The sequence below is a fragment of the Vigna angularis genome, chromosome 2 (genome assembly GCF_016808095.1).
Source record: "Vigna angularis cultivar LongXiaoDou No.4 chromosome 2, ASM1680809v1, whole genome shotgun sequence".
In the NCBI taxonomy this organism is placed as follows: domain Eukaryota; kingdom Viridiplantae; phylum Streptophyta; class Magnoliopsida; order Fabales; family Fabaceae; genus Vigna; species Vigna angularis.
In genome coordinates this window covers 12,513,511-12,531,718 of record NC_068971.1, presented here as the reverse complement: position 1 = coordinate 12,531,718, position 18,208 = coordinate 12,513,511, and the positions used below count along the sequence as shown (strand labels likewise).

Here is an 18,208-nt window from a genome sequence, read left to right as displayed (position 1 = left end):
AGTTCACACAAGGATCATCGAACATCAAATCATTCAATTTCACACACATGCAGAATCATCAACCAAACAATTAAATTAACTAACTTCCCTTACCTCAAAGCAACTTAACAGATTTAAACCTCTCCACAGTTTTGCTAAACCTCAAGTGATCCTAGGGCAGCCTACAGACTTTGGATTGGTGAAAGGAAACCAACCACCAAACCCAAAAACAGAATCAGAACCCAGATGAAGAACCAATGAACACATGCAAAACCGAACAGTGCTTGCATGTACCAGAAATTGCAGTAATTTCAAGAATCAAAGAGAGACAAACTTACCGGCTCTAAACACGAAATTGATCGGTGGAAAAGGAAGCCCTTGATCTCATGATCGTCTAGGGAGGTTGTGATCACTTATTAGATGAACCAACAGTGAGTAATTTTAGAGAGAATGAGGAGAAAAGAAGAGAAAAGAAGATTTGGAGAGAAATGGTTGTATCAGAAAATAGGACGAACATTTGAAATTTTTCTTTATATAGTAATATTATTTTAATATAAATCATTCGGTCTTATTATTCTCATACACCTATTCACTCCAAAATCTTTCAAATTCTCGATTCTTACAGGTTTAATACATAATTAGTAACAATAGTGACTTTTTCAATGTAAAGATTGTCGTACAGGTGAATTAGATATAGTCAAAAGAAGTAAAATGTTATATGATGAAGATAATTTAAAAAAAATGAGATTTGTTAATACACCTCTTTACTTAACTCTAATGCAACAAAGTATATTTGAGAAAGTAAAAAGAAGAAAATAAAATGATTTTTGGACTTCTATATTATAGGGAGATTTAGATAGATAAAAAGGTACGTGGTTCAAAATTTTAACCAAAATTTGAATATCAATCTTAATATTCACATTCACACGGAAAAGGTTCTAACAATTAACATGCACAATATATTGTTATAATTTTAATTTAAGTATTTTATGTTGTTCATTGTTAGTTTATCTTCCTAAAATGTGCTCCTATTTGCTACAAAATATGAAAATATAATATTTTTGTGATGTTTGGCTAACCATGGAAGCATATAACCAAACTATGAATTCTTTATTTAACTCATACACAATAAAAAAATAATGAGACAAAGTATTTGAAACAATGTAAATTGTTTGAAAGATAATACCGAAAATCAATTACGACAGAGTCTATGATTGATTATTTTTTTTTGTACTTTTAACAATATTATCACAATAACACTTTCGAATTCATGTATTTTGGTCTCCTACCAAGAACTTTGAGAATCATTAAGTTCACCAAAGTTATCCATAATATTCGTAGCTTAACATTACCATTACTCGTTATACATAAATTTAACTTTTGTTTTAAAAATCAAATTAGAGAAACTATAATCAGTAAATATTAAGACAATTTCTACCATAGCTAAAACTACCAACCCTCAAGCAAATAGAAATCATTATAGGAAAAAAGTTCTACTATGAAAGAGACACAAGACTTTAAAAAGAAAAGGACAAAGATTCAAAAAACAAGTCTTCAAAATCTTCAACTCTATGCGTTTGAAGTCTCAATACATAATACCTGACATGTATAAGCTACACAAGAATGAAAAATGTGTCTATGTGACGTACAATTGCGGAAATGAATTTCTATTAAGAATCTCATTCAAGTAAAAGCATATAAACAAGTGATTCAATGATCAATTTACAAGAAAAATTTATTCCAAAACCCATCAATTAACACCTTCCTCTTTCATGAACCCATTCAGGTATTTACTTAAATTTTATTTTCCTTCTTTTTCATCTTCACTTATTTGCACCAAACATGACATTGATGGGCATAGGCTGCCTACAAAAGGTTCTTGTATTATTAATCAACTAAAAATTATTTTAAAAATGTTAGAATATTTATTACTTTAAATATAAGTCGTTTCTTGATATCGATGATATATTTATTACTTATTTTAGTTTTTATTATAAAAGTAAAGTGAATGATGAAATGAATATGAAGGCTTATGGTTAGTAACAAGAGGAAGCAAGGCATAGAGATCCTAAGCACAGAACAGTAGAAAACATACTAAAAAGTAACACATTTGTTTGATTAAAACATTAAAAATTATGTATTAATTATATTCTCTTATTTATAGGACTGTTATGTAACATAGGTGAGTAACCTATATTCTATATATTCAAATTGAAAATAGAAAGTAAGAAAAAAAGGTTCCTGCATTACTTGAGAGTTAAGACTTTCCTTTGCACTTTTTCTGTTCATTTCGCTAGTCTTTGATTCTGAACCATTCCTTGCACCAACCACAAGGCAGTCCCAAGTTCCAGCAAGGAATCACTACTACCACCTTCTTTCCATTATTCTGTTCATAGTTTCTTTTCACAGAAAAAGTAATCTCTCTTCTCTCCATTCCTTGTTTAATTTGCTTCTTATGAAAACTACTCGGAAACATAGTCCCACATCGTTCTGATCAGTGGTTTATCAATGCTGACAAAACTATTCTCCACCAGGATTTTCTTTTCTCGGGGGAGCATGAACTGAATTGCATGTTTTTTTGGCTTGATTATACCAAATTCAGAGTTGTGCCCTGTTACTTTTGAAGTACTGAGGTGATTCAAGAGTTTCACATCATAAAGATCTGTGGTCTGCTTCTGTGTGTTCATCTTTGTTCTGAAAACAAACATGATATTTATTCTTACTAGTGTCTGAGTAAATTATATATATCATGTGTGTTCACCTATGTTGTATCAAAATGGCATCTTGATATGTTTGTTCAGAAATGGTGTTCTAGGAATTATAATTAATTTCTATTTTTTTCCCTGATGAATGTTATCATTCTTGAAAAGAGCTTTGTTATAGGAACCATGGAGGGGAGAATGGCACTCTTGTTTCTTTTTGTATTGGCTGCTGCCTGGGCTTGTGATGCAAGAGAACTGGCTAAACGTGATCAATTGAGCAGTAATACAGCAAACTCTGGCACTTCTGAGAACTTTTTCACTAATTTCATCATTCATTTTCTTTGCTTTTTACTATTCTTCTTAGGAAATCCATAGAGTGGATGCATGTATTGTAGATGAAATTTTCAATCCCCCATTTTTAGTCTCTTGCTTTGGTGAACGTGAAAGTGGCAGGTTGCTTAAGCATAGATTATACCCACCAACACTTCAAACACTTGTAATTGTCAAAAAGTGTGATCACATTGAAATAAAGGGTTTATTTCAATGTAGGTTGATTGAGCATCATGTGCACATCTAAGAAACTGCTTTAAATGATTTTCTTTCAAAAGCAAAATGTGGCATAAATAATCTTGTTGACCTGTTTTCAAATTGCAGAGCTAAGCATAAAACCAGATGTGTGTGCACTTTGTGAGGAATACACTGCCAAGGCACTTGATTATCTAAATGAAAACAAGACTCAGCAAGAGATCATTGGTATTCTCCACAACACTTGCCACCAGCTTCCCCCTTTTAATCAGCAGGTTGGTCATTTTCTGGATCTCTTGTGTTTTTGTTTTAGATGTTGTAGCTGTTAGTTGATGAAAAAATCAACTCTAATTTCCACTGTGGAATCACAATTTATCATATGCTATATGAATTCCTCTGTTTCTTCTGTATTACACAGTGCATTACTTTGGTGGACTTTTATGCTCCTCTTTTCTTCTTAGAAATATCTTCAATTCAGCCTGAAGAGTTCTGCCACAAGATCCATATCTGTCATGTCATTTCATATATTTCCTCACAAGTTCAAGAAGATAGCTGCGGCTTTTTCAAAGATGCTGTTTCAACTTTATTGACTAAGTTGAAAGATAGTGATACCAAGGTATGTAATTTCATCTTTCTGCTACTAAAATAAAGTTTGGCACTGTGGTGTGAAATTTTAGTCCATCTGTCTCCTGATATGAGCAAACTTTTTCCATAGTTTCTAGTTGTACACGGTTTTCATCTACCACAAAACTTGATGGATGTTAAATGATTGCATGGAGATTTCACTGCAAATTATACTTTCTTTTGACTTAAAAAATTCATAGTTGCAGCCATATCACAAGAATTTTGATTATAATGTTGGGTGCATCAGCATATGAATATGAATATAGGGGTGGAAAAAAAGGAAAGAAATATAAAAATTATCTTTTGAATTTAGGATCAATAGTTTATATATTTAGTAATAAGTACAGAGATAGATAGTAAAGGAAGGAGATTTGAGTTGAATGAGAGATAAGTATTTTGTACTAATTGTTAAATGAAATTAAATTTCAGATCACAGTTAAGTAATATATTTGAAAAGTAAATGCTTCATATATAAGATTCTAGAACAGCCATCCAGTAATTATTTTAAAAAATGTTCATGTAAAATACTTTCTTTTTAACAAACTGGATAAGATATACAGGTAAATTAAATTTTCTATAGTTTTGGTTCTCTCAAAGGTCTACTATCTTTACTTTCACCCCTTCTACTGTCATAAGCCTAGTACAACTTTTGTTTAAATTTTCTTAACTAATGTATCATTCTGCTTCATTTAGATGAAGTTTTCTTGAATAAACTGGTAAACATTTAATTTAATATGTCAGCTAGATATAATTGAGACAGCAGTGAAGGTATGCAACTCAGTGGAGAAGTATGCAAATAAGGTGAGCAAAATCTGACTAATTCCTTCAGTTTCCTTAATTTGCATTCAATCATATGAAGTTTCAATTTCCAACTTTTATACTACTGACCAAATTAGATATTATCATGCTTGAACCCTAGTAGTGATTATAATATCTGGAATGAGCAAGTTATAGTGTACAATATGAACTAGGCCAATGTATGTTATATGCACAACTAAGAATTTTGCAGTGTTGTGTAGAAAGTACACAAGAACATAACTTTCCTAATCCCATTTTTGACTTTGGTTTTTATATATCTTCCAAATTGTTTGCAGTGCACAAGAATGGTTTTGGAGTATGGACCCTTGGTTTTTGACAGTGCAGAGAAATTCCTGGAAAACACAGATATGTGCACTGCAATCTATGCCCTTCAAATCTTTAACGATGGCTGGCCAACAAGCCTTTCTTCTTTAAGACTCTTATGGAAACAACGTTCTAACAGATTTGTGGTGTCTTCGTTGCAGAAGATTGCCAAATACATAACACCATATTGAGGAGAGATACATTGTCAGTGTAAAATTTTTAATACAGCATATCAAGTTGTGTCTGCATATCATTGAAAAATTCAAGACTTTCTATGTAGTGGTTGTGATACTCATGCATGTTTAATTATTTGACAATACATTTACAAGCAGTGATATATATATATATATATATATATATATCCAGAAATTTTAATCACTGAGGAAACACTCATATATAAAATTCTGGCATTAAAAGTATAACATTAAATCTGTAAGAGTATATATATGCATCACAATTGCTGTAGCAAGTGAATGTGAATGTGGATACATGTATTTTTTTTAAAATACAAGTACAAAGAGAGTTATTATAACATCCTATGCTGACCCTATCTACTTCATAATTCATTGTTTCTGTTCCAATTTATTTGCTCTGCCAGACAATCTAGTTAAAAAATGCTTGTGGTGGAGACATTGCCATATTTCTAGGAGTTGGACAATATCATGAAACCAGGATCTATGTTTTATGTAATGTTCCTTTCCTAGAGAACCAGTAGTTTCTATTTGGAAGCAACACTGTGTTCTCTGGTTCTGCTTGCATAGGGTCCACAAGCGTGTGAATTTCAAATTAAGTGACAATGACTGGTATAAAAATGAAAGAATATGTGAGAAAAAAAAATATTATATATGAAAGTTTGCTGTCTTTTGCCATAAATAATATGAAAGTCATACCAATAGTTAGAGGTGTCATTTGAACTCCTGTCCCATGGGTTGACCCTAACCCCTTCTAAAATCAAGCCCCAATTTTCTAGCCCACTTAATAGGGGGGCTTTTTAAAAGCCCTAACCCCTAAAGCCCCACATAAAGTGGGCTGGGGTAGGGTTAGGATGGGGCTAGGCCCCAAACTAAATTAATTCACTTTTAATATTTTTTTAGTTATTTCTTTTATTTACTTTACAAGTTCAATAATTTCCAAAATTTACATGATATTTAATATCTTTTTAATTAAATATAAATGTATAAATATTGATTTTATAAAAAATTATTTAAAATAATTTTTTAATTATAAGTATATTTTAAATATATAATTTTATTATTTTGGAAAGTTAAAAAAGAAAATTTTTATTATTATTTTTATTTAAAAGAAAATGAAAAAAATTTCAAAAAAGAAATTATAAAAGTAACACAGTTGAAAATTCCATTTTTCAATAATCAAATTCTGATATCTATATAAATATTTGAAATATTAATTATGGATAGATTTTAAATTCAAATATACTGATTGGATGAATTTTTAATAACGGTGTAAAATTTTTATTTTTTATAGTTTGTCATATAAAATTCTTTTGTTGAATGTTTTGTATATATATATATATATACATTAAAAAATTAAACCACAAACTTTATAAAGTTTAAAATTAATTTCACCTAATAAAAGAACTAACTTTTTAGTGAAAATTCTTGTTAGGCAAAATTGTTATAAATATCATATATGTTAGTATACAACATCTAGATGTAATCCTAGTGGTTATAAAATCAGATTTTTTTTCTAACCTTTTAGATTAAATTAATATTTTAAAATCAGACTTATCTTTATCCAACAAAGATCGATTTTATTGAATTATTTATCATAATTGAGCCGATTGTAATAAAAAATAATTAAATAATAGATACAATATTTTTAAATAAATATAATATTATAATTTATAATACTAAAATTAAAATTATTATTGTATTTAATTATTAACATATAAAATAAATAAAAATTATAATAATTATAATAATAAATAAATTACATCAATGTCTCTTAATAAGAAACTAATAAAAAAGACAAATGAATATAATATAAAATATATGAAAAAGATATAAAAATATATAAATTGATGTAAAATTATACGTTTCATAAATTTTTTTTAAAAGAATTATATAACTTTATAAATAATAAATATTAATTTTATTAAATTTGGAAAATTAATAAAGTTAAAAAGTTATTAAGTCAAAATTTTAACATGTTCACACCAATTAAAAATAATGTAATTTTGATCACAAATCTTAATCGAATGATATTGATTTAAACTAGTGACAAAATAGATTACCATCTATAAATAAATTCGTTAGTCCATCAAAATTTTACAAATTAAATTAAATTTTTTAACTTTTAAACCTATTTTATATGGATATCTCTAAACTGTCAAATTTACAAACCAAAATTAAGAAACCAAAATTAAGATGTAAAAATTATCAAAACAAAATTTGAAAATTAAGGAATAATTGTATAAAAGCATTATTGTTAAACTAATTAATATAGAAACAGTTATGAAGTAGAAAATTAATTTTATAGGTAAAAAAATATAATTACACATGAATCAATTATGGTTATAAGTTATTACTAACAAAAATAAAATGACAGCTGGATAAAAAATACACATTATTTGTGATTACTTGTATGATGATATTATGTTTCTGGACGTTAAATTTTGTAAAAAGGAAAGCCCATGGACTGACCCTGGCCTATAGGGCTTTAGGGGTTTTTAGCCCTGTGGGCTTTTTTAATAAAGAGTTTTTTTGGACCCGTGGGCTTTTTTGGCCCCAACCCACATGGGTTAGGGCCAAATCTTATTAAAAGGACTCATTTGACAGCTCTACCAATAGTGATTTATACAGTTAGATTAGAGTGTAAAGCATTTAATAGTGCTAGGTAAGGAGCATTGTAATCAAAAAGAAAAAAAAATAGAAGAGTAAACTATTGTTTTAATTTGCAAAATTGTAAAATGTCTTCTTAAAAATTAGAAAAGTGTCAATTTATAAATTTTATAGTTAAGGAGAATGTTCATTCATAATTTATGTTTGAATTTGGTTGTGTGGAGTAGAGACATCCACTTCATCATCAAAGGCATGCTTCATATGTTGCACTGGCTATTAACATGAGACTGTCATTATTTCAATCCTTTGGTCTAGCTCAATGCTTATTACATATATGGCCCTCTCGGCTTGTGAACCACAAATATTTCTAAAAGAGAAAAAAAAAATTGAATTAAAAATGTTTTTTATGAATTAAAAGTTATATTGTGGAGAAGTTAAAACAAAATAACTTTTATAAGTTAATTTAAAGTTCAAATCATATTTCCATTAGTTATCATTTTACATGGATACTACTATATGGAATAGACAATCTACCAACATATAAACCCTTATTAGTGTAAAAATATATATTTTTTATATCACATTTGTTGAGTTATTGAGAAGAAACGGGTTGACATTTTTTAAATATTGAACCTTCATTATTCTTTTAAAAAATATTGAAACCACACTATACCTTCAATTGATAAAGAAAATAAATACTATATTTAATGAATAAATGACTAATGTAATATCACATTTCTAAGAACATATGAAGGACACAACATAACATATAAAGATGAAGCATATCATGAATTACCTATAACAATAATTCACTTACAATATCAATTTATACAAAATAACTTACATTATATTTGTATCAATTCACTTTTTCTAACGTGTCTTAAAATATTTAAAATATCAATTATAAATTAAAATTATTTAATATTTTTTATTGTATTATTATAATAACTTAATTGATAATATATTTTAATAACTTAATATTTTATTTATTTTCAAAATGATACAAAGCATAATAAATTTTAAATTATTATTTATTTTTTATTATATTAATAATTATTCTCCAAAAACTGGCATGTGTTTAAGTGATGAATTATTAGTTAAATAATCATATTAATAATTGAATAAAACTGACACGTGTTTCTTTTTAAATTTATTTTGTTTAAAGAAAAAATTCAATAAATTTAACATGTATTATTTAATAGTAAAATTCAAGGAAATGAAGAAGTTTAAAAAAACTTATGTGTCAATCTTTATTCTCTTTCCATCCTATTAATTATGTTTTTTCTTTAAGAGAATTATAGAATGCTTATGTTAGTTTTACACGGTTGTTGATTGAGCCCTTTAATTTATAAATCTTGATAAACGACTAAAGATCAAAATAGAAATAAAAACTTTACAGAAAAATCAAGTAAGAAATATATTATAAAAAAATTAAAATGATTTGAGATAAAAATAAATAAATATTATCTATCAATACTTACGGATTATTAATAAATGCAAGTGAGTGATAGAGAATAAAAATGTAATAATGTTTTTTATAAAGAACTAGATTAGAAGAAAAAAAATATTGAGAAAAATATATAAAACCCGTAAATTTATGAATGGACGAAAAAAAAACATTTATGCAAAAAATTAACATAAAATAGGTGTACTTGATCATATATGACCTTATTTATATAAAATAAACCATATCATGCCGATAGAAAAATGTTATATGTAAATTAAATGAGAGAGAAAAATAAATTGTTAAAGAAAAAACATTGCTAAAAACTATATTTTATAAAACACAACTTGAAGTAATGGCTCTAATCTCCGTCAGATTCATTAGCAATTTAAAATAGTCACAACACAATTGCCACTTTTCTTTTTTTTTTTTCTTTTTTCAAAGCCATCAAACTTTGAATTCAAAGGGATAAACCCAACGCCACTATCGTAGCATTTTTTTAATTATCACTGTTCGTTAAAAAGAAAATTATAGTTAGCTCATACAACTTTAGTAAAGCAATGAATAATTTACAACAAATAAATAATTAGCTATATGTGATTGAATAAAGAATTTAACTCTATATTATTTTAATAAAAAAATTGCACATGAATTAAAGTATACAAGCTCTAGCAAAATTTACTACAAATTTTAAAAATTACTAACCGAACAAATCATCATTACTTTAAAGTTGACACTTTTGTTTGTTTCTATCTATGGATAAAGATGACTACGAAGCCTATTGTGATAGTCACTAATAGATATTTTCCAAAGTTAACCATTTTCTTATTCATTCCTTCATACAACATGTGATTGAATTTTACTTAAATAATTGATCAATATGCTTCTATTGAAGTCAACGTTTATTCATTCTCAGAACATGCCATTGTGTTGATAGATAAGATTGAATGTTCTTTTGATATGACAAGAGATAATTACAATATTTAAATCCAATTGGTACATAAGAAAATCACGATATCTTATTCCTAACTCGGTTAATAACACTCTAAATTTGATCTTAGCTTTGTGATTATCCATTATCCACCTCGTTTGATTTGTTAGCTTCTGGTTGTGGATTATTATCAGTTGCCATTTATACTAACTCAACAATATATTTGTAACTTATAATATTTATACTCGTTATGTTAGAAAATAAATTTAAGCTCAATTTACTTTTATAAAATTACTTTATAAAATTAAGATTTTGTATATTATAAATTATAAATTATATATTGTTATATATTTTTAGTTTTTTATATTGGGATATATATCTTAGTAGAATGAATATATATGTTCGATTATAAGTACATGATTGTTGGATCGTATTTGTTGGTATTGTCTAATTGAGATGTAAAAAGAATGAAGATTTGTTCTCAAAAGAGAATTAAAGAAAATCGTTTTTTTTTCAAATACAATATTAATAATATGTTTCCAAGTCCATCAAGTAACATCTTTAGGATCAATTATTATATCCGAGGTATTGTTTACTTTGGAGTCTGTAACTTCGTCACAATTTGTTCCAAACAAGGACTAAGGGAGATTTCGTCTCACAAACAATGCCAACGTTTTAAACTCAAGTTCATCGGTATAACATTTCTATAATCAATCACCGCATTTGAAGTATTGTCCGTTTAACACCCCATTTTAGGATGTCACGTGTAATTAATTAAGTTAAGAAAAAATTACTTTTGATACCATCACGAAATAGTAAAAATTTAAAAACTTTATTTCATTATTATGAAAATAATTAAAATAATGTGGAAATAACAATTAATTCAATTATATCGTATAATGTTTAAAAAATCTAAACATAAACTCTATTACTTTCTCAAAGACATTTTTTAAAATTTCCATATTATTTTCCCACACATATATTTGCTCTATACAACACCAATATCAATTATAACATCATTTGCTCCTTATAAAAATGATCATCCTAGATGGAAATCACAACCACAAAATGCAAGGGTGAGCTAACAGAAAATAATACAAGATTATACATAATAATTGTATCCATCCACCCTATTCAGATATTCATCCCCAATCCATAAAGTCAACCACATTCTCATCGCACAAAAACACATTACCACAAACACCCGTGGTTTATCCCCTAATACCTTAGCAGACCACATGTTCATCAAAACTGATCAGTTTGACTCATATGACACTCGACCTCATCCTCTTCCCACATCGCATGGTCAAAAAGAACTTCTTTCCACACCGCACGACCGAAAAAAATCTCTTTCCTGCAACAATTTGTCTTATCTTCACACATATACAATATGTCATCGCTGAATTTACTAGGTACGACGAGATGACCCCACAACAATCTATTTTATCCTCACACACATACAACCCACAACAAGCAATACATTCATGTTCAAACATCACAACAACCAACCACACAACTCGACAATCATAACAAAAAGCCAAGTCAAACACACATACAACATGACATCATATAAGAACAACACAAAAAAAAAAACCAAAACAACAAGCAACAAGGCAAGAAAGGAAACAATAAAAAAAAATCAAGAGAGTGAGCTTCCATTACAACATCATCATAAATTGATCACTCCATTCAAAATAATACCAAAAGAAACACCAAGTTTACTCAATTAATTATGTACATATACAAACAAGGTAATAAAGGAAAACAAAAAAACAACAAATCAAGAATGTAAGCTCTCCTTACCTAGGTTTCCTAGAATAAAAATGACCTTCAACAACACCCTGAGCTCTCACAAACCTTCACTCAATCAAATTCTCACCCCAAAGTGTGTATGATATTAATTAGAGCTGTCAAAATGGGTCACAACCTGCGAGCCAACCCGGCCCACCACGAGTTTGAGCCGGTTGAATTAGAAAAAAATGTATTTTTTTTTATGCGGGTCAGATTTCAACCCGACTCATTTAAACCCGGCTCATGCGGGTTGAACCCGTGGTGGGCCGGGTTGGCCCACCAATCCACCTACCTAATTTTATTTTATTAAAAATTAATTTTAATTTTATAAAAAAATATTTATTATTTTGTTTTTGCTTGAAAAAATTATTTAAGTTTCTTATTTTTAAAATTAATTAAACACTCATGTTGTAAGTGAAATTTGGGAGTGAAATTTGTTTAGATTTGTATTATAGAAAGTTTGTAATTTTTTTTATTTTAAAAAAATTGTAATTAAGTGAGCCAGTGAGCCAACCCGTTTACCCACCAACCCGTGGTGGGTCGAGCCGGGTTCAAATTTTTCTGGCTCGCTAATAAATGAGCCGAGTTGGGTTGGCTCACTAAGTGACCAACCCATGGTGGACCGGATCGGGTCGGGCCGGGTGGCCCGTTTTAACAGCTCCAATATTAATACACACCACACTTACACATAAAACAATTAATAAAAAAATTACCCTTTATATTTATAATAATTATCTAATATTAAAAAGAGTTCTAATCAACTATGTTACCCTTTGTATTTATAATAATTATCTTTTCTTATTTTAAATAACGACAATCATAACATATTTTTTTTGGATATGTAATTTTTATGCATATTAAAATTTACTTTAGAGTTTCATCATTTTTTAATCTTAAAAGACTTTTTAAAATATTAAAATACAAAAACATATTTAATTTTTCCTTGGTCTCATTCTTAAATAACATGAGATTATTGTTTCTATATTGAAACTTAAGCCCCCATTGATGTATTGATGTATAAGGAAATTCAGATCGGAACAATTTATAAATAGTACAATAATTTATTAAACTATAATATTATATTAAAAGGTCAATTTAAATTTTACTTAATAAAACAAACCGATTTATACATTATAAGTTAAAATTTATTTTTTCAATCATTAATTTCTCACAAATTATTGTCATCTGATAAACTTTTTTGTTACCAGTATGAAAAGCCGTTTAATATAGAATATTTTAACAATTAAAGACAATGTTATAAATATGTTCCTTCGTTGGTTTTAATAATAATATATATATTGTAAGACCCATGAAAAATATTTATAGTAGTAAATTTTAGCATTTTATTAGTAATAATAATTTTAGTGGATAGAAAAATGTAAATTTTGGATATAAAATTATAGTAATTTTAGAAGGAGAGGTTCAAATTTTTGGTAACTTATTTAATAAATTTTTTAAATTGAATAGTAAAAAGTAAATAGTAAAAAGTAAATAGTAAAAATAAATTTTCAGCATTAAGATTCCTTAGCATGGAAGAAAGTAGTAGGTAGAAATTAGGATCAGATTTGGTGAGAAAATGATTGAAATATTATTTTTAAATAATATTAAAATAATAAATAATATTAAAATATTAATGAATAGTAAATTTTTTTACTATAAATAGTCATGGGAGGGAAGGGTATTTTGCACCAAGAAAAGAGGAATCAAGTGAGAGCTTGAGAAATAGAGAAGAAAGAGTTAGGGAGAAATTTTTTAGTTGCAAGAAGAGTAGAGGTTCTGAAGGGTTTCGGGGAAACAAAGTCGGAGCAGGAGATTAAGTCTGGAATAGAGGTAAGGGGAGCTAATCCTTCTTGTATATGATTTTTATCCATGTTATGATAATGAATATGAGTTGTGAGTATGTTAAAATTTTGGTAATGGTAGTTATCTATTCACTTATATAAATTTAGTTTTTATGATTATAATTTTCTTATTTTCGAGTTAGTATGGTAAAACTTTTCTTTTAATTATTTTGACCGTTGGATTTAGCTACAATTTTAATATATGAATCCTAAGACCTATTTCTTCACTTTGACCGTTGGGATTTGTAATTAGAAGTCTGTACTTAGAGAAATAAATCCTGCATGTTTGAGTAAATTAATTACACCTATAGATCTGTTACTGAGTCATCTCGGTAAAATATATATTACGACTTATTTGACCGTTAGATCAACTTGAAAATTTTATATATGATTCCTAAGATATATTAATACACTTTGACCGATCGGATTATAAATTGAAAGTCTATGTTTGGAGAAAATAAGTTTTAAGTTTTTGAAAAATCTGATGAACACTATATTTCTGTTCTTAAGTTATCATGGTAAACATTTCATATATATTTTATTTACCGTTAGATTGAGCCTAAAATTTAGTATGTAATTCATAAGACATATTAAGTCATTTTGACCGTTCAGATTTGTAATTAAATGTCTGTGCTTAGGGAAATTAGTTCCGCATTTTGAGTATAACCAAAAACCACTTAAAATTCTGCACCTGAGTTACCTCGGTAAAACCTCAATATCTATCTAGTTAACCGTTGGATCAACCTGAAATTTTAATATGTAGTTTATAACAAATAGTGAATTATTGTGACCATTCAAATTTGAAATCGGAATTACAGATTTATAGATATTAATTTTGTATCTTCTCAGGGATCTCAATATTGCTTAATTTCTATTTTTTTTTATATCTATATTAAATTTCGGTGTTAATATTATATGCTGTTGTTTTAAATCTGTAAATAAGAAATTTGTTAAAAACTAGTTGAGGAATGCTTTGGCTAAGGAAAGATTTGGTACTTAAGTTGTCCATTGTGACGCACCTCTCTTTCCTGGAAGTTTACTCGACAAGTTTTTAACTTAAATCCTATTGAACAGATTATGTACTGTTAAATTATTGTGCAATATATCTGGTTGGAATGGAAATGTCTGATGAATTCATGTTATTGTGGTAGATATGGAATTATGAATTATAATTGTGATGATTGCATTTTATTATATTGGATTTGAATTTATGCATCTGAACATGTATGAGTATTACGGGGAGATGTCGTAAGGGTATAATATGAGTTGAGGAATGTGAGTATGGTATGAGTCTCGCGGAGAGATTCTGTAATGTCATGGTATGTGTATGAGGATTGTGGTGAGATTTCGTAATGAGTTAAGGAATGTGAGCATGGTATGAGTTTCGTGGAGAGATTCAGTTATGGTATTTATGTATATGTTGATGTTGAGGGTCCCGTAGTTGGAGGTTATCCTGATACTCTAATAATGATTCAGTCTCAAGTAGAGAATGATGAATTATGTGGTGAGAGGGGCAGGAGGTCCTGGTCTATGTGCCGGTTTAGGACATAGTGAGGGGACTAACCTTGTGAATGGTATGGAGGGCAGAATGTCCTGGTCTATGTGCCGGTTTTGGACATAGTGAGGGGACTAAGAATGACATCACAAGTGCGGAACCTCCCGTGATCGCTCATCAACATATCGTTGGGATAAGTACCTATTGAATATCGTGGGGATAAGTGCCTATTGGGTATTATGGAATGAGTGTTTATTTGGGTATTGTGGGATGAGTGTTTATTGGGTATTGTGGAATGAGTGTTTATTGGTATTGAGGGATGAGTGTTTATTGGGTATTATGGAATGAATGTCTATTGAGTATTATGGTATTTATTGGGTATTGTGGGACGAGTGTCTAATAGGAATTGTGGTACGATGGTATGAGGGTGTCTGACATAATTATTATATGATGTTTGTATCGAAGTAATTATGCATGTCTTATAAATGATTTGTTGCATGTTAGCTCACCCTACTTGTTTGTGTTTTGTGTTTGGGTATGTGCGATGATCGTATAATTCGTTATACGGGAGCAGATGAAGGAATGTCGCCTCACCTTGTACCAAGGAAAGGGAGGAGTAGAAGAACTATAATTAGAACCTTTTTACATGTATAGACTTATATCAACTAGGAAATTTTAAAGGGTGAGATTACGGAATGTTACCGTAAATGTAATGTTAATTATCAAGTATGAAAATTTGGGATGTTACATTAATGTGAAAAGTTGGGATGTTACATATATATATATATATATATATATATATATATATATATATATATATTATTTTAATAGATATACTAATAATTTAAAGTACCAGGCCAGGGATGTAAGTAAACGTCTGCTTTAATATAATTTTTTGACTGAATTGAATTAAAATTTAATTGAATTGGGTTTAATTATTTCTTCATTTAACATCCAATTCAATATAGTATTCATTATAACTAAATTGAGTAATTTACTAACACATTAAAGTAACATTATAAAAATAATTTAAAGTAAGTATTTTCAATAATTTTTCAATATTCATAAGATAACAACAATAATTGTAACACGTGCATAGCTAATATTTATAGGATAAAATTATTTTTTTACAATGAAGTTATGAAATTATATATATGTAAATTTTTCACCAACAAAGAGTATACAAAACATTTTCATCAATAAACACTCAATTCATAAAAAAAAAATATGTTATCTCGCGGATCTTATGTCTACGAAGTTTTATTATTAATCATCTTAGTTCTACGAAGTAAGAAGGAATATCTTTTTTCTGGAAAGAATCATAATGAAGCAATATTTTGTATGTATTGAAAATTAATAAATAAATACGAGATAACGAAAATAATTATAATAAATATAATTTATTATTTAGAACATTAACTGGAAATGTCAATTTCTAATTAATTGGAATATTAATTTTGAAAGATACGCGTGGGTCACACTTCAACAGACAGCAACTCACGTCTGAACCACGTGGCAGTGTTACACGCAACGGGTATGTTCACATCACAATAACGTAATCCCAGAAACGTAACGTTTGCGCCATGTGGCGCCTCGTGAACGGTCACTTCCGTGAATCACGATTCTGCGAAGCTTCATTGTTGATTTCATTTTCATAAATGAAAACACTTCTAAAATATTTAAGTTTCTTCTAAAATATTTAATATTTCTTTTCAAAATAAAAATTAAAGTTGTATTCTCTTTTACGTTAACTATGAATAATGGATAGAGCTGGATATGGTGGACCACGCACTTAGGTTGTTATTCAAATAAATTTGAATTATAAAAAATATATTTACATAGTTTGCATCTTAAACCTATTTTAACTTTTATACATACATATGTACATGAACTGTTTCACACTAAGCAAAAAATATATTTAAAAAATGGACACATAATATATAATTTACATCAATTAAAAAAATTCAAATTAAAAATAAAAGTAACAAATTACATAACAAGATTTGAAATTATTTCAGGAGAAAATATCATTAAATTTGTAACACATAGATTATAAGTAATTTTTAAAATTGTGGGTTAACCCCGTTTTAACGAGTAATGAAAATTAAATGTAAATAAACTTATATTTAAAAATGTACTTAAAAATATAAGTCTACTTCCCTATGAGTAATGAATTATTGAATTAAGTCAAATACTTCTATCTAAATGCCTAGCTTAATGAATCTCACATCGTATATGAACCTAACAAGAAAATATAGATATTTATTGTTTTGTTAGCATTGCTTTTAAGAATAACACAATAATATACTTTGGTGGCATTTTATGGTAGTTGTAGTGTTCCACTTTGCAACAATTTTATATGGTTTGTAGAAAAATATCGTTGCCTACATAATGCCTCGAAGTATACTTTAAAACCCAATTGGGCAACAACTTTGTTGTTTAGTCTATCCATAAAGAGGATTTGAAATAATTAATCTTCACCTTTTTCAAGGTTGCTTTACTTTTATAAAGTTGAGAATAACTAATTTAAAATTGTTGAATATAATTAAGATGTGCGTCTATGTTGAATCTAATAATAAATTTAGTTTTAAAATGTTTATAAAGAAAGGATACTAATATTGTAGGGACCCCAAAGGTAACTAATTTCATGTGGATGTTTTTCCGTAAGTGGGTACCAACTATATGTGATGTGCTTAGGAAAATAAAAATGTTATCTATTAGTGGTGTACTTTTGTATCATGTTTGGTAGTATTGATGAATTTGCCAATGTTGTTTTCGTTTGTAGTAAAACATATCTAGTTTGGAAGGTGGGTTACAGTTAGATAAAAATAGTTAGGTAAAAATAACAATTGTGCAATTACACAACAAAAAAACCGTTCATAATACAATTTTTCTTTAGTTAATATATTTTCACTTGTGAACATATAATATATATAAAGTTTAATACGTAATA

The 18,208-nt window shown here is 28.0% G+C and overlaps 1 protein-coding gene across 1 annotated transcript; it reads left to right on the top strand.

Moving 5' to 3' along the window:
• The first annotated feature begins 2,399 nt into the window (after positions 1–2,399).
• On the top strand, positions 2,400–5,489 carry LOC108328276 (uncharacterized). Its single transcript, XM_017562111.2, is given in 7 exon segments — positions 2,400–2,612; positions 2,850–2,961; positions 3,336–3,481; positions 3,625–3,822; positions 4,572–4,631; positions 4,925–5,020; positions 5,022–5,489. Coding segments are annotated over 6 exon segments (636 nt in total). The 5' UTR covers positions 2,400–2,612; positions 2,850–2,867; the 3' UTR covers positions 5,064–5,489.
• The last annotated feature ends 12,719 nt before the right edge of the window (positions 5,490–18,208 follow it).